The following is a 24,127-nucleotide window of genomic DNA, read 5'->3' on the forward strand; positions in this document are numbered from 1 at the left end:
TCAAAGTTCCACTTTATTTACAAGCTCTTTGTTTTGCTCGAGATGAAGTGAGCAGATTTACGACTTACAGTGTGTTCATGTGGAAACGCGCTGTGATCGTCACACATATATTTGCACTCACCCTATAAACAGATTATAACTTTTAATAATCTGATGAAAAATCTATTATACAAAATCTTAAACTGCTGTTGTTGTAATACTGTATAAGAAGAATTTTGTTTAGTGTGTTGGGTCTAATTGTTAAAAAAGTTGATAAAATAATAGATTTCACATTCAGGATCTCTAATAACATACAGAATAAAATCACTGAAAATGATGTTATGAACAGAAATAGCACATGTCTTGTTTTACACATTACTATTTGGCTGATTTATTAACCAAAGGCATCTGAATGTTTATTTAAGACGGTGTGAATCCCAGTAGCTGTTCAATTGGTTTGTAGCGCCACTCGTCCGCTTCTAGCTCTTCCACCAAGCTGGCGAGCTTCTCCATCCTTGACACTTGTTGATCTGAAATAACAGTCACTCCATTAGCTTGCTCATTTTTATTGTACACAGTGATGTGCCTATACTATTATACTAACTACTGACTTACCATGCTTTACTTGTTTCAGTGTTGAGGCAACTTGGTAGCTGAATACCGACTCACATAAAAACCTATCGGAGCCATCTAAAAGCAAACACAGGCAATAATTTACCAGCTTATGACATACACAAAGAAAACAATGAGACTTGTTTTTAACCTGTATAAAACCAAACCCTGCTCAAATACGGCTGACAACTAACCAAAACCAGAAATCTTTTGGCACCAAAAACGTATCTCTCGTTTATGAATCCTGCATATTAATATGTAGACACTTTTTGCAAAGATTCCTAATGTTCAACCCGACCCCCAACATTTAAAAAATGATGATTCATTGTTTTTTAATTGTGTAATTATTTCTAAGATACAATGATAACATGATTCTATTGTTGTAATAGGCTAAAAAATAAATCAAGTTCTCACCAAGACATTTGAGTTAAATAGGAAAATATATACTGAAAGGTGTTCATTGTGCTGAAGAGAGTAACAGTGTGCCTGAGACTGATACAATGGGCCAATATTTTCTTCAAATTAGATGATCAACATAAACAGTGTTGCAAAATGCTCTCTTTGTATGATCCCCCATCCCCCCGTGTTTGTGAGAATTAACTGCTAATGGAAAACGCCTGTAGCTGTTCTTCTGAACACGAGTCTTACCTTCCATCATTTCGCCTGCGCCTTTTGGATATGTGTACAGGACTTTTCTTGGTGGGATGAGCTCTGAAGCGCTGAATCCAGAACCCGTCACCGAGCTACCACTCACACCTCCCGCAGAGGAGGAGGATGAAGACGCAGCCATTACCCCAGAACACCCTGAATACACACACACACACACACACACACACACGAGAAAGTCTTTAACGCCGTTATGATACATAAAACATAAGTATGTTATGGTGGCCTCCTGTTTTAGTAATCACGCATGAAGTTAGGTTAACTTTGCTAGTTTCTATAGCAAACTATGTACTGCTACTACTGGGTCGCTAGCAAAAAAGCTACGTAAAAAGATCACAGTAGGATACACAATTAAACCCCACAACGAATGTCACTAGGTACAACATGAAACAGAGTCTTTATCCAAATAGTACTGCTTACCCTCGATGTCCCTGAAAACCTAAAACGACTTTAAATTCGTATAGCGGATGCTGTTGTTCGTGTAGAAGTCTTACCACAACTTTACGACAACAACAGCATTTTACGACTGAAGCGACGGACTCTATCCACAGATATTACAGTCATCTGGATGGTTCGCTTGCTTCACTGTGCGCAGAGTGGTCGATTGGGTGCTTTGTAGATTTGGAAGCGTCCATTTGTGTCGTAAAGTACAGAAATAGACATTTCAACGCGACTACGTTGGTAGCAACTAGCTAGCTAAATAAGTTTTCGTTGTCAAAGTAAGCCGATATTAAAGAACTTTTTTAGCTAACCTGCTAGAGTCACGGCACTTTATATATTTATGTTGTTGGGCTAGCATAGAATTAGCTGACGTCGGTGAGTTTACAGTATGGATGTTTTACGTCCACCTCTAATCAATATAAATGGAAGAATATACCGAAGGAATATAATCAAGGAGGAACATTATGAGGGAGAAGAAGATTCTTCTTACATAGAGCCATCAGGTAAGTCCAGGCAGTCAGTATTTACAGCTGCTCTGCATATTTGCATGGAGTTCCTCCAGGCTGTAGCCACAGTTTCTTTATAGAGGCCAAAAATAAAATTTGTTTCTAGAGAGTGAAGAGCTTGCAGAAGATGAAACGTGTGACAGCCACTTTATTGAACAGACAGAAAAAGGATACCGCTGTGCTATTGAAGTCCCAAGTGTTCTTTACAAGTGAGTTATCCACATGTTTGGCTTTTATGTTTATTTTAGCAAATTAATATAATGTGTATGTCTGTGTGTTTGTTTTTCTACAGATACATTATTGGGAAAAAGGGAGAAACGCGTAAACGCTTAGAGTCTAACACAAAGACATCTATCAGTATCCCAAAACAAGGAGTTGAAGGACAGATTGGTGAGGACAGAGAAAATCTGGCCACTATAAAATTGAGTGAACAGAAATGTCACTTCTTTCCTTTGCCTGACAGTTATCACAGGTTCCAGCAAAGCTGCAGTGTCATCTGCAGTCACTCGAGTTGAGGTCCTTGTGGAGAGTTTTCGGAGGAAGCAGCCCTTTACACACTTCCTGTCATTCCCCCTCAATGACTCCACAATTCAAGAAGGATTCTTGAAATTTAAAGACGAGGTGTTGAAGCAGTGTTCACAGGTACTGTTTCAACAACTTTATCTATGAAGGATGACGATGTAGGACCAACACATCATTTTACTGATAAATTATGTATTCACAATTTGTTGTTTCCTAATGTGCAGGACCATGGAGTAGAGGAAAGCATCTTTCAGAACCCTGCAAAGCTTCACCTGACTATCGGCACACTGGCTCTACTAAGTGACGCAGAAGTCCAAAAAGCACGTGAACATCTCCAAGAGTGTCAAATGTTCATCAGGTGGGGGCTGCATTAATATTTCTTCATTTATTTATTATTTATTATTATTTATTGTTGACTCTACAATTATAAAACATTGTCTTTATTTGAGGTACAAACCATCCACAGTGTTCTGGTCTGTCTTTTCTGTCACCAGGGACATTACTGAAGGAAAACCTCTGCTGTTGGAGGTGACAGGCATTGAGTACATGAATGATGACCCAGCCATGGTGGACGTGTTGTATGCCAAAGTCAATGTCAAAGATGGATCTGACAAGTGAGCACATAGGCAAAACATTAAATCCTCTGCATTTTCAAGTTTTAATTCTCTTTTTCATGGTTTCATATGAACATTTTAGGTTGCAGGTGATTGCAGACCAGCTGGTGGAGCATTTTGCTTCTGCAGGGCTGATGGTCAGGGAGTGGGACAGGGTGAAGCTGCACGGCACTGTGATAAACACTTTATTCAGGAAAGACTCCACAGGTAAACACATTACACCCACAACAGGCTAACTAGCACAAAGGCAAAGGAGTAAGGTCACCAACCTGCTGAAAACACACTGGCAGCAGCTGCCTTCAACGTATTTGCCAATGTCCTCTCATTATCTTTTGGCATGGATCGGAGCTGCGGTGACGACAAAGCTGAATCACAAACACTTAGAACAACAAATTTGTACAGAGACGAACCAAGGAGGTTGTTCTCTGTTTGGCCACAGCTCTGTTTACGTGCTCCAAAGCAGTGTGCTTTCCAAGTACTCTGACAAAGGCCTTATTCATTTAGAAAATGGATTGAATCCAGCAGCAGTTCTCAAATTTGTACGGGGCTGACCAACAGCACAACACAAGTGAGGGGCCCTGTCACCACTGACCATGTTTACCACCATGGGGACGGGTCCTATTTAAAAACCTTTTCATTTTCTTAGTCCAATATTTCACAAACTAATTTTACAAATTAAATGACTGACTGCAGGTAAACATGTTTATTCCATCACTGAGACACAACACTGACAACACTGAAAACCTGTGTTTTTTATTGTGTTGCCACATTGTTGAACTTACCCTTTAAACTTTTGGTGTCGTTCCAGTTGAAGACACAGGTGCAACTGGAAAACACACCATGAGTGAACGGGAGGCTTTTGATGCCAGGAACATATTAAAGGTTAGAGGAATTTTACTCCTGCCGAATTACATCCAGAAGTCTGGAAATGTAAGGATTATTTTAAATGAAATTCTCAGAAAGCCCTGTCTGCTATGGTCTATGGCTCTGACTAGTCATTTCTTGCAGCCTGAGCAAGCATTCACCATTCAGAGCCAGTGAAGGGACATAAACATGTTCTTATAGTTTTCTTGGAAACTCTGAAACACTCTGAGGAATACTTGAGGAATACCTTTGTATATATAGGATTTCCAGCTGTGGTTGACAGTTCCACTATATTTGGAGTCCCATGTGGGTTTGCCCATTCTTTAAATGGAGAAATCTAGATTTAGGTGCAGTGGCATGCACACAGGATAATCAGTTGTTATTGCAAAAAGGTGATTTGATTTGAACCTGAATGAGTATGTACCCAGATTAGCAGGGGTTGTGCAACAAGTAATTTGATGTTAAACCGCTTGATCTTATTAAAACTCACAGCAAACAGATTTCAAATCACAAACATGCTTATTTGTGGCTTTATCTCCAGGCTGTTTGTACAAATGGTGAGAACACAAATTAATTTTGGCTGAATATGAACCACCTCTCAAAGTGTGGTGATAAACATAGGTTTTACTAATAAGTAACAGCATATCAGTGAATAGTTCATTTATATATATATATATGCATGAAGTATTCATATACACTACCGTTCCAAAGTTTGGGGTCACCAGGCCAGTTCTATAGCTTCTCTGATCAGCATAACAGTTCTGCTGTGCTAACATAATTTCACAGGAGTTTTCTAATCATCAATTAGCCTTTTTAACATGATTATCTAACACAATGTATAATTAGAACATAGGAGTGATTGTTGCTGGAAAAGCCCTCTGTAAACCTTTGTATATATTCCATTAAAAATCAGCCTTTTCTAACTAGAATAGTCATTTACCACATTAACAATGTCTAATCTGTATGTCTGATTACTTTAATGTTATCTTTATTGTAAAAAACAAAACATTTTTTTGGAAAAAATAAAGACATTTCCAAGTGACCCCAAACTTTTCAACAGTATTGTATATCATATATTAATCATACCTGTTGTTGTTCTAGGAAAACACAACTATACAGCTCAAACAAAATAATCCTAACCAATAATGATAGTTTTTACCATGGGTTTTGTTTTCAAATTACAGAAATTCAATGGATATTGTTTTGGAGATTTTGAGCTGAATACTGTCCTGCTGTCCCAGAGATATTCATCAGACTGCACTGGATACTACAGCTCTGCTGGTAGCATCTGCTTCTCCTGAACACACTCAGAGGTGGGAAATTCAAGACATCAGCCTAATATGCATCTGTCTCGCTTTTGTCCACTAGGTGGCAGCATAGTGTTTTTATTTTCTCTTGTCTTCTTTTTTTTTTGAATGACTTGTAAAGCCAGTGACTGAACCATATTTATTGCTTTCAAACCCCCTTAGGAACATTTTATATGGAAAAACATAGAATGATCAGTGTGCAGGGTGTTTGCAATTTCTGACTAAAGCTCTTTGAAAAGATGAAACACGCATGCAAATCCATTCTAAGATGCTGCAGGCAGTCAGACTTCTGTTTTTATACTTTAGTCTTCAGACATTTGCTCCTCTTCAGGGAATCTCAGTCAAACAACATCAAAGTAAATGACACAAAATGCATTTTAATGGAACATGCAGTTATGAAAAAAGCTAGATATTCTAATAAAGACATCACTGCTACAGTACTCAGACACTTTTGTCATTTTCAGTCGTAGAGAATTGTTGTTGACAATGGAAAAGTTTTATTCTGGAAGGGAAACCGAGGACAGGCACTGTTTCCCATGAAAGGAGAGGACTGACTTTGCTTGATGTCAGATTTACCTTTCAGTGTATAAAGAAATCGAAAGTTGACATTCCAAACAATTTCCACCCCTACTAAAATCATATGCTGTTGACTAAAGCAATGGCATTCAAATACAGTGATGTTCTATAAGAAAAAGATCAAATGTGACGTATTGAAAAGCTTTTTTTTTGCCTGAGCTGGCCATTCTTGTGATGCGATTGGCTGGTACATCTCATAAATGTTTGTGTTGATGGCATGTGCTTAATAATTTAAGGAGTCTTCCTGCCTACCTCACCTGTCTCCCATATTGGCTAAAATAGCTACTATTCTTCAGCAAGCCACAGTTGCTCTGTTGACTTCAACATTCCAAATATGAAGTTCACAGCTTAAAAAAATCCTCTACAAAACCAGAAATTTGAACATCGCATGTATTACCCACTTCCTTTCATCTCACTGCCTCATAAATGTGTTAATGCGACGCTGACATAATTTATTACACTAGTCAGGATATTTTTCCCATCTTTTTTTTATCAGTGGCCCTCCCACTGGGACCACAACCTTGTTCCCACTCCCGCCTATTTAGAGTGAATACAGATTGGTTGCAGAGCCAGAGCTTGGCCCTCCCCCTCAGCCGGTGATGCTCTATCTGATTGGCATGCAGCAGGGTGATCGCCAAGCGGCCAACAGTTACATTGATGAAAACTGAGGGGGTGTTTTGTTTGTCTGCTCTGCCACCCTGTGCTGTCCACCCTTGTGCCTCAGCAGTGGCATTACTTCTTTTCCCTTCTATTTGTCCTGGATGCTATCAGAGAAGGATGTGCATATTTTGTCAGTGGAAAAGCAGCGAGCCAGCTGAGCTGTCCATGTGTGGACCTGTTAGCTGATATGCTTGTTAGTCGGTCAGGAGTGCACATCCATCATAATGCCACTCACAGGACATAGATACAGGATTCATTGAGACTTTGTATCTTGTTAACATGATTAAGGAAGTGTGGTGCAGATGTTCACAACATGCAACACTGTCACTGTTTGACAAACATTTAATTCAATATGGATACAACACATCCTCATGTAGGTAAGCTGCTGTAAGGACATGTTTCGAATTGTATTTTGATATATCCTTTATTTATCTATTCAAGATCTCTTCCTGGTAAGCAAGGCTACTTTTTCAAACAAATAGAATAATATATTAAAAATCTAAAGTATACAAAACCAACACAAGGCATACAGGCCACATCACCAAGATCATAGCGCACGAGATCTGAAGTAAGATAATAAAAGGTTTTTTGTTTTGTTTTTTTCTTTGGTCCTCATCACACCTTACTGTGGATCTATTGTCCGTTACAGCAGACCTTTTTTTGTGCGTTCCCATTTCTTAATATCTGACAAGCATGAACGGTTAAAATAGTGCAGCCTTGTGTGCACGTACTTGTTTACATGCCCTGATCAAATAAGCTGTATGTTTAGTAATGTGTTATACACGCGCTGAAAATGTGGAATCAGCACATAAGAACTTAGAAAGAGAAAAGCTGTGAAAGCAATCACTCAGAATAGCCCATTAAAAACTCACAGTAATGAGAAATCACACCATGTTTGGTGACTGAAGTTTTCGTATTGTTAATAATTATTGTTTAGACCTCTGCCTAATTTGCATATTTAATTTCATGGCAGTTTTCAAAGGAGCCATTTTTTTACACAAAGGCTATTTGAAATGGTCTTACTTGATCAGTGTTAGCTGTTTGAGCACAATATATTTAATATTCAGACCCACACTATGCAATTTTTCAGTTTAATTAAAAATTAAGCTTTCTTTAGATGGAAGGCTGGAAAAATAGGTTTGACAGAGGTGATCTTTTTAACACAGCAGATATGTTTGATTTGCATGCTTGAAGTAACTAATAGCATGTATGGAATCGATTTAAGCAGCCATTTACTTCTTTAAGGTCATGGTAGGTTTTACTCAAGTGGACATTAAAGTAGAATATTTGAAACCACTTAACTGAAAGAACAAAAAAGATGGTTTGACAACAAGGAAACAGAAATGACATTTCATACTCCTTTTGGCATGTTTTCTGTTAACAAGCCTCAATCCTAAGACAGGTTATATGTCTGATCAATGACAGGTTGAAAGGTGTCGTATTAATGATCCTGCTCCAAAGAAGCCGAATCTTTCAGTTTGGACGTCATTAACGCTGAAAAATGACAGCACAACTTTTTTGATTGCTCTCCCTCATGTCGGATGCTGCTCTCCAGTTGCATGTCACCACCGTTTGAATTTCACACTAATCACTCTGTCACTAAATGGGTATAAACGGCCTTGACGGACAGCCAAGGATAGAGTATGTGAAATGTTTAATCTGCCTATCCAGTGAGAAAGGCAGGTGATCCCCGCAGCAGCTCTTTATCATTCAGAGTGCTGTGTCTGGAGGCCGCCTGCAGCTGTCCATGTCTGTTTACTGCTGGAGGCATTCACACAGGGAGGAGAGGCACAAAGCCGAGAGTGTTTGAACAGCAAGGAGTCATTCAGAGCTGCTGTTTGCTTTGCGTACACGTTGCACAGTAAGAGCTTACAACAGGGCTGCAAGAAATCTTCACGATTAGTCTTACTTTTAGAACATCTATTATTCAATGAAATGTCTCAAAAACATCATGCTGTGAATGATTCCAGTTTAATAAGTGTAGATTCATTCTGATCAAAAGAAATCCTCATTCTCACTTTATTTTTTTATTCAAATAAATTATTTGTGTATCCTTGTGAAATGGCTTCATACAACATTTGACATTTGATATAATGAATATGAAACTGGTAGAGATATTTCATTTGCAAAAGCTGGTATAACCTTATAATACAGACTGAAAATATTCTGTCCACTGAGACTGAGTGTGTCAAGAGTTCAGAATATTAGCCGGTGCTCTGTCAATTGTGGGCATTTAATTGAAAAAGGTGCTGCACTCTCTTCCACTCTGCTGCAGCTGCCTGCAGTGCAAAACAGCCGGCAGGCAGAGGCAAACTGCTGTCAGACTGCTCTCAACTAACTTTGCACTTTTAATAGCTGTGTGACCCAGTTTGAATCCTATTGAATTAAATCTATACGCATTTATAGCAGCTCCACTTACAGCTGTAAGTCAGTCGGGATTACTTATTAAATGCCTCCCGATGTGGTTTATTCTCTCCTCAACTTTCAAAATAACCTCTTATGATGGGATTTCCTCACAGGAACTTGCTCTCAGGTTTATTCTGCACTTCCTCCCCCCTACTGAATTCTGCAGAGTGATGTCCTCCTATAACAGCACGCCACTGCTGCACAAACAAGCATCTGTAATGGCTTTGCAAGAAAGAAGGTTTTACTGTGTTATCAGTATCATATTCCTTAATAGCATGTTTTTTGAAGCTGATTTGTTTAAAATCAATTTAATAGAAGGGGAGTAGAAAAGGTTTATATCTCAATTCTTAATTAAGTGGTTCTTAATGGACCACTGTTTAGGTTTTAAGCGGCATTTAGCAGTGAGGTTGCAAACTGCAGCCTTCCCTTTCCACATCTGGAGGACCTATAGTGGACCTCAGGTGCCAGTGGCTACTTCTACAACAAGGACTCTGTTATAAACATGATGTGCCGCTCTGTAGTCAGTGTTTGAGGACCTGCTATGTACATATAAATGGGCTAATTTTCACAGATGCAGGTGATTATACACAAATAATCACAAATACTATGTCACCTCGCAGATTTTTGTAATTTATACATACTGGTCCTTTAAAGTGCAAATATTTAACTCTGATTATCTGTTGCAGGGTTTGAGATAAGGAGAAGAAAAGAAGGTTCCATCAGGTCTGACCACTACCATATTCCATCAAGCTTTTGTTGAAATGTTTCCTAATTCTGTCAGGATGTCCCACCCTTTCTGTTTTCATTTGTCAGGAATAAATAAAGCATCCACCCATGGCCTGTTACAATTAATTGTTGTGTTCTAGGAATTCCTGAAGCGATCCTCGTGGAACTGTTTCCATCATTTGACAATATGTATAGCTGTGATAAGCATGCAAGCTCGTGCTGGGCCTTCTGAGCTGTTTGTAAAACAGAAAAGAGATGTGTTGCCTACATTTGCAGACAGCAAATATTTACAGATAAGAAAATGCTGCTGCAGTCTTGTCTGATGTTATTCAAATGAAGCTCTCCCTCTTCTGCACTCCTTTTGTACAAACTGATTATGCTTGGTGAAGGGTAGATATGTACAGCAGAGCAGGAGGAGCTGATCACATCAGTTAATCCCTTTACAATTAAAGGCACTCTTCCACAGCGCAACTCTGATATGTAGATGTTAAACAAGTTATCTGGAGCTGTTTTTGAAATGTAGGATGCAGCAAACAGTTTGATGTGTGTATTTTTTTCTCAAAGGTTCTGTTAAATATCACACATATTAAAATGCGCTTCAGAAGCTGTTATTACTGCTCGTCATTTCCATCCATACGTGCTGTGACCTTTTGTGGTCATATAAAAAGTGCATGCCGATGTGTCCATTGGAGATGGTCACCATGACAACCCAGAAAATAGTAAAGGTAGCCCTGAAGGATTTTGAAGCCTTGAAGGTTTGCCTGACAGTAAATATACAGTAAATTATTTGCTTTTGTTGCACCTACAGTCCACAACAGGTGCGAGTATAGGGACAGAAATACTGCACTCCCACACACACACACACTAACAGACCTCGATAAAAAGCTGTCACTTTGCATCTGTAGGTTAGATATATCTTTACCATCTTGTGTGTGAAGAAAACCAATCAAACGTCTGCTCGTTGTAACAAATACAAAGTGCAAGAGTGCACTGATTATAAGAAGAAGGTCCTTTGAGTCTTCTCCCTAAAACGTTTTATCTGAAGAGATGAAGAGCTCAGCCAGTCTCATCAACATGTTTGCTTTAGCTGCTCTTGCACATGTTCCCTGTGGAGACTTCCTCTGCTGTGGTCCAGAGAGAAAGAGAGAGAGAGGGAAAGAGAGGTGGGGGGGCTGTTTCTTAACCCTCAAAAAATCTTTAAAAGCTAATGGTGCAAAGCAGAACATGGTCTCTAAATGCTTTTGAGTGACCCAGTTAGGCTGTACTACCATTAATCTAAAGCACAGTCACCCTTCATGACATGACTGATGACGGCCTCTTGATTAACACATTGTGTCTGATGCCTTGTATTCCTGATGTGCACAGCTGCCCGGCGCTGTGGGACATTTCTCCCGTTGCCCTTGCTGGAGTTTTTTGGCACTCCAGAGGAAAAGCTGCCACTGCCACATCAACTGTTTTGATGCCAGTGTCAGAGTGAGTTTGTCCAGCTAAGCAGTGTCACAGTAATGTGATGCTGCCCCAGGGCCACTGCTCAGCCGCGGCCAATATTGGTAACCTTAAATGAATCTGAGCAGAGGGCCGGATTAGGTTTATCTTCATGGGGTTTGAAATTTGGAGCAGAGGGAGCTGCACACAGACGAGCGGCAGGGGTAGCGTGGGTAGATTTAGAATGATGTGTAGGTACAGCCGAACACTGCTACACACTGCCACTCTGACACTGGTTATTTCACATTTTTTGCTTTAAGTTTTCCATTTGATGTCAATGTAAAGGTATGCCTTCCTGTTGAGTTTTTGCGAAATAACTGTCACTGCCAGAAAGGGGGGGGATAAATTGACTATACAGCATCTTCAATATTAAACATCTGCTCATTGATGCGGTAAACAAAAAACCTACAAAAACTGATGTAGTAGTGTACTGACACTGCTGATGAGTCACATTCTTGCCCTGTTCTCCTAATGAACTAAGAATTAGGAATAAAATCTAGCCAATTTTAAGCTAAATTAAACCTCATTTGCCTCACGGCCTCTTGAGAGTCTTTCCGTGACCATTAGCAGTGCAGGGAGACCCAGTTTGGGCACCGCTTACTCTTTTTGAACAGGATGAGTCATTTGAGTCTCGGTCTGAGCTCAATTCAGCCCTCACTGATCATGACTATTGTACAAAAAATTGATTGATAATCAGTACAACAATAAACATCTGTTATACTTGTATGATTCATTTGTGACAGCCATGCAGGATTTCTGTGTGTGGGGGGGGGCTGATTTAAAACAATAAAAGCCTCTAAAATAATGGAGCCAAGTAAGCAGAAATAAATGATTAGTGCATGATCTAATCTCTCCTTTAACTTTCTGTCTCCCACCCTCTTCTCTCCCCTCCTCTCCTCTCCTCTCCTCTCCTCTCCTCTCCTCTCTCTAATTTCCATTCAGTGTGTTGAGGCAGCAGCAGCAGTGTTGTATGTGGATCATTGGCTAGAGGACAGCAGCAGCAGCAGCAGCAGTAGGAGGATACATCCCAGTCCAAACTGCTTCACCATCATGGTCGTTGTGGGATCCGTGGCTTGCCTGTTTCTGCTGGTGGGCGTCTCGCTCCAGGTAGATGTGAAAAGTGGGAAAGAGGCAACAAAAGCCGGGAATTTCATGGAAGACGAGCAATGGCTGTCCACCATCTCCCAGTACAGCCGGAAAATCAAACACTGGAATCGCTTCAGAGACGTGAGTGATGTATTTAGTGTCATTATTTGAGCGCTCCCGCAGTGGACGGAACGCAGGCTCATTTTCTTTTTTTTTTGCGCACAGTTCACTGTCACCCTGAAGTGCACACACGCGCAATTTTCATCAGTTTTTGCGAAAGAAATACTCATGATACAAATATATATATTTTAAGATCACATGTCCAGATGGATGCGCGTGTTCGAGCACCGTTTCCTTTTAAATGTTCTCACGGTATTTCATTCACTAACTGCCCTTGACTCGGTTGACATGCCAAACAGGTAACAGCTATTTTATGATGTCTCTAAAATCAACACTTTTATCAATAATCCTTTGTATTAGAAGCGGTCAGTAAACACAACACAACTCAAATGGAAATTTATGACATTAGCTGAAGTCTCCAAAGCTATTTCCATTGATCTGCCACACTGCACATACAGTATAGGGCTTCACAAACTAAATACATCAGCTGCACTAAACACAGTCTTCAGCTGGTTGATCTCTGAAGCTTCAATTTATAATTAAATGATCAAATTCAGTGTGAAAGCAATTTCCCTCTGGGATTAATAAAGTATTTCTGATTATGATTCTGACTGCCATCTAAATCTTTATTAGAGCTGAAAATAATCGATTACTCAGCTGTCTAAATAAATTGGCAGCTACCTTTTGATAAAAAATGCCTAATATTTGCAAGTGTGACACTTTTTTGTTTGTCATATTAACGCTATATTTATGGATTGTAGAATTTGAATGCAATTTTAGTCAAATACTGGTTTACAGGTTGGTGATAAACATCTTCGTACCTATGTATTGGGATTTTCAGGAAGTCCTATTACATGTGTGTGTGTGTGTGTTTCTTTAAATCGCAGCATCCTTGCAGTTGATAAATAATAAAAACACTATTCATCACAGTGATGCAAATTCCTGTAAATCCAACTACAAAAAGTATCACTGCTCATTAATTGTCATCCTTTCCCACAGTGGCCTGATACAAACAGAGCCTTTACAGGAACCTTTGCGTGCATTGCATATAGGTATGCACAATGATAAGGATCTTATGTGGAGCATTTTAACATGTACTCTACATATTTTGGAGTTTTGTGTTTCATGTGGCTACAGGGAATTAACTCACATAAAAACCATTCGATGCATTTGAGGAACTGAGGATTGCTGCTTGATCTCACTGCATGCAGGATGTGACAAGTTGTGATAGATTGTAAAACATCAGACCAACAGGAGATGGTTCTTGGTTCTCTGTCATGATAGGGGGTCAGAGTCTTATGAGGCTTTGCAGTGCTGAAGGCTCCACTTCTTACCAAAAGACAGAACACATGGCATGAATCAGGATGATCTCTGAGGAGGAGTTGGTTAGCAACACTCAGATCCAAGCCTCCACCTTGACAACCGGACATTTGTTTGATCTCATGGCTGAGAAATATCACCTCAGATCATCTTATCAGGGCCAGCCAGAGAGGAGCTGCCTTTGACAGTTTTCGGTGGCGCACTGGAATGTGTCCGGCAGCAATAAACCCCTGAGAGGGATTTGTAATTGAATTGCGAATTTGTGCTGTCATGCAAATTTGAATATTATCTTTGCTGTTTGTGGTAAGGTTTGCCTCAACTGTGTGATTGGAATGGTGTCTGACTGACAGATGGGTTGGAACATACTGTCCTGAGAAAATGAGATAGGTTTCAAGAAAATGGCTATGATTAATCTTCATTCAAACAAACTCTTTCTCTCATCTGCTAAAGTTCAACTAGTAAACGTTTGCTCTTTTGCTTAATATGTGATTTAAATATTCTCAGTAAATTCTTGTTGATCTGCTTTATCAGTATACTTGGATTTTTAATTATTTTGAAAAAAAAGTGAAACCAAATCTCTCAGTTTGAGTTATGAAAGTTTATTTAATCTGCTGTAATTTGGAAAACCATAAAAAATACATATACACTGATATTTAGACTTCTGTTTTTCTAGTGAGGTGTGCAGTGGTTCTGACGTGGTCCGATTCCATGCATAAATCATCCATCCACCACCCACCCCAATTAATTATTTAGATATAGATGCATGCACCTGATAATACATAGCCTTTATTTCTTAGTACTTTGAGCATAAAGACATAAACAACATAAGCTGACATCATTTATTTCTTTCAAATAAAACTCTAAAAAGTTTGGAAAACCATGATTAAAAATTGATTGTATTATGCAACCACAGCACATCCACTAGAAAATCTAGATTTTTATGACCTTGTGTGATCAGAGGATTGAACATGGTGTTTGGATATGTAACTTGAGTGATTGTATTGATTTTGTCATCTTACTCCTTATAAAAACAAAAAAAAGGACCAGAAATGTTGAACTTGTTGATGCTATTTAGCTTTATGATAGCATGCAGCTCTTTGGTTCATCCTCGGGCAGGGATTATAGTCCTCTGGATACCATGGACACATGCTGGTTGTTATTGTACCACCTTCAAAATAGCATAATGGTAGAAGGAGGTGTTCTCTCTGGCGCCTGAAGCAACATATTTTTTTCGCACTTGGAGAAATCCACATGGACACAAAGAATTGGTAAACATCTGCATAGAGACTGTGTGCACACTCTGATGGCGAAGTTTATGTTGTATGGATGCTAGCAGTCCACGGTGATGTCAGTCTGAATGCTTTGGATGGGAATGCGCTGACATTTCCCGTCTCTTCATATGAATCTATACAAATCTGTGTGAATGTAGAAGCACAGCCCATGAAGAGATGAGATATACAGCCATGCTGACTTGGTTCTGCTCTAATAGGACTGTACCGGGCAGTTAGACACACCATCTGAAATGTGAAGGGGTTGTGTTTGTTTACTAGCTGCCTTGGCAAACAGGAGGTGTGAAGACAGCAAACAGGAATATTCATACTGCATATAAATAAAATACAAACCTCAGGATGTGGGCTTTAAAAACACAGTAGTGGGGGTTTGATTGATAGCACTGGTATTTAAAGTGGACATATTATTATCCAGCATGGAGACATAATGCTGAAAGGAAGAACTAACAGACCAACAGCTGTAGAGGCAGGAGGTGTCAGGATAATCCAGCAGCAGGTTGCAGGGTGATAGACAAGCTCCATTATGACACACAACAAGGTTGAAGCTGTAATCATGGCACCCTACAAAAGTCGAGACGTCTAATCTTTTAACGAAATGTTCACACCCGCAAAGCAGGACAACAGGTTACAAAGGCACAGTCCTCAAATTAGGCCCGGCTTTAATTAGCCGATTGCATTGCTTTTATCTGTCGCATCCACTTTACATTCTGGTGTGTTAGGGTGGATCTGTTCAGTGGGAGCTCAGGCCACCGCTCATGTGAACAATACTGTGCTGTTCATTCCCAGCCAGATTCTCCCATCTCTCTGAGCTTTGCAGAGAGGGACCTCATTAAGGAGCCGTGCAGCCTTTCAGCCAACCACAGAGGGCTGTTTAAAGTTTGCACCTGCTCTCCAGCCAGCTCTGTTTTTAATGAGGGAAAATAGCCACATCTTTTTCAGGTAAATGGCTTCTTCGCTTGTTGTGGTTCTAAATCAGCGCAGTGAAGCAAAATACAAGCAATCATTAGCCTTATTCCTGCCGATTATTTAACTTGATTCAGGACAGTGACAAATGCAGTAATTAGATAGGACCTTAAATTTGACCTGATCCCCTCAGCAAGCTTAAAACAACAATATTCATAAAGGAATTTCTGCAGAAAGTGAGAACATAACATAACCACTGTACATGTATGTACTGCAGCAGTTAGTTAGGGTCTATGGTAGATATGAGCTGTGTCTTAAATCAAGAGATAAGTCCTTTGTAGACCATGACGGAGTGCCATTAAATGAGACAGTCTAGTCTTCAGTGGATTTCCTGTTTGCATTACCAGTTGTTATGACACAGTGCTCCACATACTTCTTGCCATTGGATCCTTCCAGAGCAACAATGCCTGAATTATCCTCATTTGAAGGAGCTCTCAAAGTAGGAAAGCCTTCTTGCACCATTTTGATGATTGTAAACCTTTGAAGGACACAGCCATTGTAAATTCAGTGTAGTGTGTTACCATGCTAACATTTGTTGTGAACACCATGGGTGTAGCTACCAGGCAGTATTTTGTCTGAGGTGCTTCATTAAAAAATTCATGTAAGCTAATTCAATCCATAAAGGCTGATTAACTCGTTTTAAGAGTTAAAATACATGGTTAAAATATGAACCCCCTTTTAAAAAGTACTGTTAATATCCTGCCATAGCAGAGCATTGTCTGCCAGTATGATTTTTGCATACAGTACACCAGCTAAAACTGAGTGTGATGGTTGACGGCAGAGAGACAGGTGGAGATGAGGGAGCAGATTTTATTTTTCTTCAACATGAGTTTGATCCTTTGATCCTTTTGATTAATTTTAAGATGATATGTGATTATTTCCTGTAATCGAGATCAATTTTTGGACCTCAGTATTTCTAAAACTCTGGTCTATGGCCCTGGTGAACACCACAAATGACTACTAATGGAGCTCTAATAAGCCACCTCATACTTCATCCACACATGAATTGGAGTCATTATTAATAGCTTGCTGCTGTGAATGAGACAATGTCAGCGCCCCGGTCACTGATCTTACACTGACACAGCTCCTGTCTGAAACCTCTTTGATGAATGTAAGACCAACCTTCACTCTTGTTTTTATCCAAATGAACAGCAAATATGATACTGTTGAATCTTCTACTTATAGCTCGACGACACGCTGCCAGCTGTGGATTTTTCTGCTCCTGTCATCAACCTCCGCCATTTATTAGCCTCCCACAGGATTCATGCTCTAGCGCTAACAGCCAGTGTAATTACGGATATGAAAAATTAGAGTAAGAAGCCAGTATGCAATTGTTGGAGATATGATAATGAGGCCTATTTCCAGTTAAAAGTGAAGAGTGGCACAGTGTGGAAATTAAGACAGGAGAAACCATAACAGTTAAATGAGCTTATAGTTATCTGTATTCTCTCTGCTGTGAAGGTGAAGACTGACCTATCAAATCAACTATCTGTGGAATTTCTGCTTGTTGCACTCTAATGAGATCAAAGGGATGCTTTCCTGTTTTTCTCATTACTGTACGTGTTTTACTGGAGGTGAACGTCAGGGAGATTTGCTGCGAGTGTGACTGCTCAGATATGATTCACAGTGGAAAAAGAGAAAAAAAAGGAGATTCTGTTGGCTTCACACACAAAGCGTGGGTGACTCTTAATTGAGTGGAAAGACTGCTTTGTGTTGTTACTCCTGTGGAGAAGCTCTTTTCACTGGATACCACAGGAGAGAAGCTCTAAAAAGCTTTTTTTCTATAAGCATGTTCCACAGCCTTCAGATTGTCCAAATATACCAAATCTCTTTTCTTCTTCCATCATGGCTGAGTACAGGGAAGGAAGTTGTTCTGGTAGGACAGAACGTGTAGATCAATGTGTTTCATAATAGAGTCTGGCTGTGCCTGCTGTATCTGTGTGTTAACACACACACAGAGCAGCAGCAGCAGCAATGACAGCCTGAATTCCATCTTTTTTAGCTGTTAACTTCGCTGTGAGTTGCTGAAATGTCAGGCTGAATAATTAGCCGTTCCAAGGTTCTTCTTCTGGCTCTATTGTTCATGCATTATTTATAGTGGCATCTGCCTAAGAGTTGTCTCTGTACTGGTGGAGATCCTCTATGGCTTGCTGCAGGCAGAGCGATAAATGCTGCCACCCTGCTCGTGGCTGGCATGCCGGCTTGTCCATTCAATCGATGATCTAGATTTTTTAGCAAACAAACTGAGCTTTAGAATTACAATCTATGCATCGATAATGGAAACTGATTGGGTATGTGTGAATGCACAAATATACGATTAGACAACAAAATCATAAGAAAAGAAGAGAATAGCAAAAAGGTAGTTATAGTTAATCCTGAGAAGAACATAGAAGAATCAATTTCATCATTTTGAGCATTTGAATTATGACCACAAGTCCCTCAGAATCCCTCAGTTAGAAAGCTTAGAATCTTAGAGAACTTCTACGCAAAATTTAACAGCTCCTCATATTACTCAATTGTTCAGATATTTATTTAGGATAGGAGACTAACTTTAGGTGTAGAGACTAACTTTAAAAGCTTGTCATCACCGGAAAAACAACCAGTGTTTACATAGCTCCTATGTTATGCAAAAAATTATATATATATTATATGTATATTATATATATATGTATTCTCCTGATAAGGGACAGACATCACCGCGGTAACCAAAAAAGGTAGAAAAATTAGTTGTAGATGGAAGAAGTTTTCCTTGCATTGTAAACGAATGTGTTTTAAACCGACTGTAAAGAACAATGGATAACTTTGGGCAATTTCTCTGGACTGCCTCAAGTGGCTGTTTGAGGAACTGCAATTTGTGGCACTCTGCCTCCTGAGTTCCATCGTTTCCAGATTCAGAACCAGGATAAAGCCTCACACTGTCTATATAAATACACACTTACTGTGTCTGTTACATCAGAAATGTATTTCACATGCTGCTATGATCACAGACATAAGGAAGATGGCGATAAGAATGCCACCTGTATTTATTGTCTGGGGGAAATTCATCTGCTGCATGACTGCAATGAGATGCCTATCAGTTTATCTGCTCTGACCTTTGTTGTTATCGTTCACAGACACAAGGCTGAAGGCTCAGTTTACCCTTCACATGGTAAACATTTTAGAATATGCTTTGCCTGCTGGAAACGCTTTGCAGTCATGGTGTATTCATCATGGGACCTGTTTTTTCAGTGGAAACTTTTAAACCTGCAAACATAGCTGTGCATACATTAGCCAGGTGGGGCTGTTGAAAAAAACTGTCCTCAATATATTCTGGTCTGCCTTAGGTGTTTTTTTTTTATTTTACTGCATGTTTGGGTCCAACATCACTGTATTGCCTGAGCAAACACGGCCTTATCCTCTGTAACAATAGGTGTAATAATGCAAGGTGCTCAGGTTCAACCTGGCATTGATAGATTCTTTGCTTTAGGCCACAAATCACTCTCTAGTGAAACAGCAGGGCGAGCACTGTACAATTAGGCCAGGCAGCCATACAAAAACTTTGAGGACATGCTCTTGCCTGGGGAGAAGCAGCCTCTTTCGCTGTCTTCTGTATGTTTGATTTTCACGTTGTTGGACGAGGCCATCCCAGAGCTACATATGGAGGAGCAGGGAGTATTAACTGTTGGAGCAAGAGGAGGGTGTCAAGGACATGCTTGGAAAGAACTGTGATCCTGTCTGTGTACAAGCCGTATTTAGTATGTGTGTAGGAGCAGAGGCAGAGACTGTTAATTTGCCAGATTGGCAGGGTAATGGATACAAACTACAAAGTCATATTGAAATGACCTTAATCAAGCAAATCGTATAGCGGGAATAGGGCTGTGCTAAAGCGCTAATAGCTTTTTTTTCTCAGTTGAAAGAGCCCTACAGAATATAATTTGTGCGTGATATAGTCCTTCTTAAAGCCATAACGTGACATCTCAATGCGCCTCCCTGTTTTACTGTAATATCCCACTGCCTCTGCGGGAGATTAGCATTATCAGCAGCCACAACAACCCAATTTGTTCTCATTGCCACAGAGGAAGAGGGGAATTAAATGTAATCAGCCAGCTAACATATTTAACTTAGCTATCCCTGTGAGCTGTCTGATGTGGATCCCTGTGGCATTTCAGTTGGGATGGTTATCATCATTATCCTCTCTTAACCATGCTGCTGGTTTTCAAACTTGTGTCTGACACTTGTAAGAGAGATCCAGAGCTTCAGTGGACTTAATTAATTTAAGCAGCAGGCAAAGTTGTTAAAAAATTGAAAACAGGAATTGAAATAATAATCACAGGCATAGATAGATATTGCTAAAATATTGCTATCATCATTTCTGGTTTGCTGACACCCACGCAAGTTTTTGACTACTGCACATATGAACTACAGCATTTTGGTTGGAGATTTAAGATTAAGATTATGATTAATTTTATTAATCCATGTAGGGAAATTAGGCTGTTTAAGCAGCAAGAAAAAATAAATAAAACACAGTAAATACACTTTAAAATCAATTATCGTATACACATATCAACACATATATGTACATAAATGTTATTCAAGCCACAAGTAATAGTAACAATAAAGTTATAAAGTAGCTGGACACTATATAGATATATGTTAAACATGAGTTAACTGTGTATTGGCTGGAGACAAATTACAGCAGCTCATTAATACACAATTTGGCAGGTTAGTTGAAAATTTATACCCACAGAACGGTAGACATGACAACCCTATAGTATCCATACATTTCTATCAAGATAAAACACTATGACCTTAGATCAAGAGCTGGATGCAAATACACATCATGAAGTTTCCAAGGATAAAACCAACTTTTTTAAATCTGGCCTGCAAGATGTCTGGATAATCCTTGAAATCTAAACTATTAATTCATGTAAGTATCTTGTATTTTAAGTAGTAAAACCTTGTTTTTTTATCTCCAGGCAAAAAGTTTTTGTCAGACTTTATTGGATTGGAATTTATTTTCTTAGCCTCCTGCACATACAGTATTGATTTAAATTCCCTTGGTAAGGTTAGTGTGCCAACACCAAACAAGATTTAAGCTCATTCATCTATTTATGTATGCTGATAAGTTTTTGTGTTTGCAGATCAATACTGGTGAGTCTAGATGCTGTGCAGTAAAAATAGCACACATGGCTTTGGATATTTCTGTTACTGTGCAGCCACATGCTTCAGCTTGTCTTATTATCTGCTAATATTGCATGCTGAAGCAGCACAGCTCAGCAGCTAAGTAAAGACGGCCCTGCATTAGCTGCGCGCTCCCTGGGGGCATCTGTGTGGAGCTCAACCTGAAGGCTCGCCTCTTCTCTTTCTGCTTCTTTGTTTTGCAAACGGGGGGGTGGTGGTGAGATGCTGCAGAGACTCTGCTGTTCCAGGGTTCTGCTTGGCTCAGCAGTGGGGTCCAACAGACTATTTTTCTGTATCTCTCCTCCTCTCCAATTACTGCATCTCTCAGTGCATGCAATGCCTTGATTTACCCGTGGAGTCTAGTGCAGCAAAGTGAGCCTGGCCACTGTTTGATGTGTCACTTTATCAGTGATTTGAGACCACAGCTTTGTGATCCTGAGAAGAAAAGGTTCATTTCTGTGATGCAATTTCCTGAAATCTAGTCTTATTAGCGGATGGAAGCAGCGCCATTGAAATCAGAAGGTTTTTATTGTTTTCAGACTCTTTTATCACACATAACTCAGCCTTCATAGAAAATGTAATTGCCAGCTGGTAAAATTTGCTGCTTTCATCTGTGAGGGTTGATCTCTTCGGTCATCCTGATTACATCTGCATTTCAGCACGATGCAGGCACTTCAGATGTGGATGCACGGCTGGTGTTTTGGCTACGTTGTGGCTAAGGGGAAGAGGCGTGCCCTTCAGTGTGTGGAGATGGCTGCTGATTGTGCTCCCTACTGTACTGCATTGCAGGCAGGCGTCTTACCTTGTGAAACAACACGCGTCCTTCATCTGCAGGCCCCCAAGCGCTCCAGCTCAGATGATCAATTTGATCCAGCGCCGTGTTGCCGGGCTGCGACTTAATCCCATAATGCCCTGCTATTTCATTGCAATCGAGACACCACCATTTTTTTTTGCAGAATCTCATTTTGCACGTGATGGAAAAACTTGTGCTTACACAAGGTATGTAATCACCTAATAAAATGTCTGCAATAGAGCCACAGTTCATATCAGGGACTGAGGAATTGTTTCTTGATTTAGAATGTGGCTACAGGGGGGATGTGGAAATATGTCCTCAAATATAATAGTGTGATTTCTGCTTCATGTTCAATGTTTTGCCACTCTAAAGTCAATGGGGTTCAGGCCAGAAGACACACAATGTCATTGTGGCACACTCTAATGCATTTGTAAGTGTTTCAATCTGTACTGGGTCTGTGCCATTAGTTTCCCTCCCGTTTCTCAGTTGTTTTTTAGAGACGGCAGGGCACAAACAGAACAAGACATTACCTCCAACACTTATGTCCCAGCATGCTGAATTGAGGCGCCATAATGACACTGAGAAGGCAAGATGCTCTCCCGCTGCTCCCTGGTAACTACAGAGACAGAGGGTGGAATGTAGATTCTTGACAGCCTCCGCCCGCGTACCCTTTTGCAGCAATTTAAAACAGGCAGAGACGCTACTGATTCAGCCACATTAATCAGGCAAAACACATTACTTTGCAAACGATAGCTGGAGGAATGATGAGCTGACAATGTCCTGGCAGTCAGATAGGCAGACACACCTCAGTGATCTGATAGGATGACAGAGCCTGAGTCCCAGTGAGGAGCAATCAGCTGAGGAGAGCCTCTCACAGGTCTCCGTTCATTACAGACATGACCCAGATCATCAGTCCATCCATCAGCCAGTGTTTATCCAGTCACCGGCAAAGTAAATGACTTCATGAGGCTGGATAAATGCCAACTGGAGGAAATGCAAAATGTCCAGATCATCGTTTAACCTCTAACTCATATCCTGCTGCTTAAGTGATGTCTTCTCTGCAAATATCATCTTCAGAATATCAATAAGGAATATTGCAGAGAATGAGCTGTGCAGTTATTGCCCTGAGAGTGAGGGATTTCATCTGAAAAGCAGAGATTCTCAATCAAAGTTCTTCTTATATGCATGTGTTTTTAAGGCAGCACCAAGGCATGTTTACTGCTGGGAGTTCTGAGAAATGAAACATATATTTTGCAATTAAAAATACATACAGTTTAGTGTATGTTTAGCCCCTTACAACAGTACTGACCCTGTCAGGGACAGATGAGCTGGAGTGACGGAACAAGCCGACTGCATGCATGTGACGGATCATTGCAGCAGGCCAGCAGATGCAGTTTTTTCATTGTAACATTTTTTTTACTCTGAACATTTCTCAGCCTAGCTGAAGTCAGTTCATGCTCTGTCAGCGCTCAGCTATGAACATTCAGAGATTTTCTATTCCACATTTGTTTTTCCTCTCTCTTTAGAAATGGATACTCTTCCTATTTTAGATTACGGTTTAGTTTGTATTCTGTGTTAAAGGGCTCAAAGCTGCAGGGCAGCGCCTGTGAACTGCACTTGACCTCTTAATACTTACGCAGAGATAAACATGTGAAAACATGACAGATGGTTTGAAACATTTTTGAAATACCAATTACAGAACACAGTATCTGCTAATACTGATATTAAAAGCTACGATCCAGAAATGACACTTTTGCAAAACCATGAAGACACATATTCACATCAGAATTCATTAGCAGTGAGTTGATATAAGCTGGTACAAAAAACAAATTTGCAGGTTTGGCAACATGGTAAAACTTTCCCTGATATCAAACGTGTACTCTGGAATGCTTAACATCAGAGCAATTGCCAGACAACACACAGACATGCAGTTAAATGGTTTAAGAGTCAGAGGAGTCAACCTTACTAACTCCTGATTGTGTGCCCAGTTGGGATGTGAGTGAACATTTTGGTGTCTGGCTCAGGAAAGCCT

At 40.0% G+C, this 24,127-nt stretch overlaps 3 protein-coding genes across 5 annotated transcripts in view; 2 read left to right on the top strand and 1 right to left on the bottom strand.

Annotated features, from left to right (window-relative positions):
* anapc16 (anaphase promoting complex subunit 16) lies at positions 1 to 1,879 on the bottom strand. 2 transcript variants are annotated; one of them, XM_028430119.1, is made up of 4 exons: positions 1,752 to 1,879; positions 1,240 to 1,395; positions 595 to 669; positions 1 to 509 (listed from the first exon to the last, which is right to left on the bottom strand). In XM_028430119.1, the coding sequence occupies exons 2-4, from the start codon at positions 1,379 to 1,381 to the stop codon at positions 400 to 402; spliced, it is 327 nt and encodes a 108-aa protein (XP_028285920.1). In that variant the 5' UTR covers positions 1,382 to 1,395; positions 1,752 to 1,879; the 3' UTR covers positions 1 to 399. The 2 variants fall into 2 exon arrangements, with proteins under 2 accessions (XP_028285920.1, XP_028285919.1); XM_028430118.1 differs by having other exon boundaries at positions 343 to 509; positions 1,678 to 1,834.
* On the top strand, positions 1,787 to 12,434 carry ascc1 (activating signal cointegrator 1 complex subunit 1). 2 transcript variants are annotated; one of them, XM_028430117.1, is made up of 10 exons: positions 1,787 to 2,201; positions 2,311 to 2,413; positions 2,497 to 2,594; positions 2,668 to 2,846; positions 2,951 to 3,084; positions 3,221 to 3,340; positions 3,423 to 3,547; positions 4,149 to 4,222; positions 5,389 to 5,517; positions 12,307 to 12,434. In XM_028430117.1, exons 1-9 carry the CDS (start codon positions 2,087 to 2,089, stop codon positions 5,503 to 5,505), a joined length of 1,065 nt encoding a protein of 354 aa, XP_028285918.1. In that variant the 5' UTR covers positions 1,787 to 2,086; the 3' UTR covers positions 5,506 to 5,517; positions 12,307 to 12,434. The 2 variants fall into 2 exon arrangements, with proteins under 2 accessions (XP_028285918.1, XP_028285917.1); XM_028430116.1 differs by lacking the exon at positions 12,307 to 12,434 and adding an exon at positions 9,840 to 10,005 and having other exon boundaries at positions 1,790 to 2,201.
* LOC114451483 (testican-2) overlaps positions 12,387 to 24,127 on the top strand; it is a 27,966-nt gene continuing 16,225 nt past the window's right edge. Inside the window, exon 1 of the mRNA XM_028430115.1 lies at positions 12,387 to 12,591. Within this exon, the coding sequence (XP_028285916.1) occupies positions 12,415 to 12,591 (177 nt within the window). The 5' untranslated portion in view covers positions 12,387 to 12,414. The remainder of the gene's footprint in view (positions 12,592 to 24,127) is intronic.

The sequence above is a fragment of the Parambassis ranga genome, chromosome 19 (genome assembly GCF_900634625.1).
Source record: "Parambassis ranga chromosome 19, fParRan2.1, whole genome shotgun sequence".
In the NCBI taxonomy this organism is placed as follows: domain Eukaryota; kingdom Metazoa; phylum Chordata; class Actinopteri; family Ambassidae; genus Parambassis; species Parambassis ranga.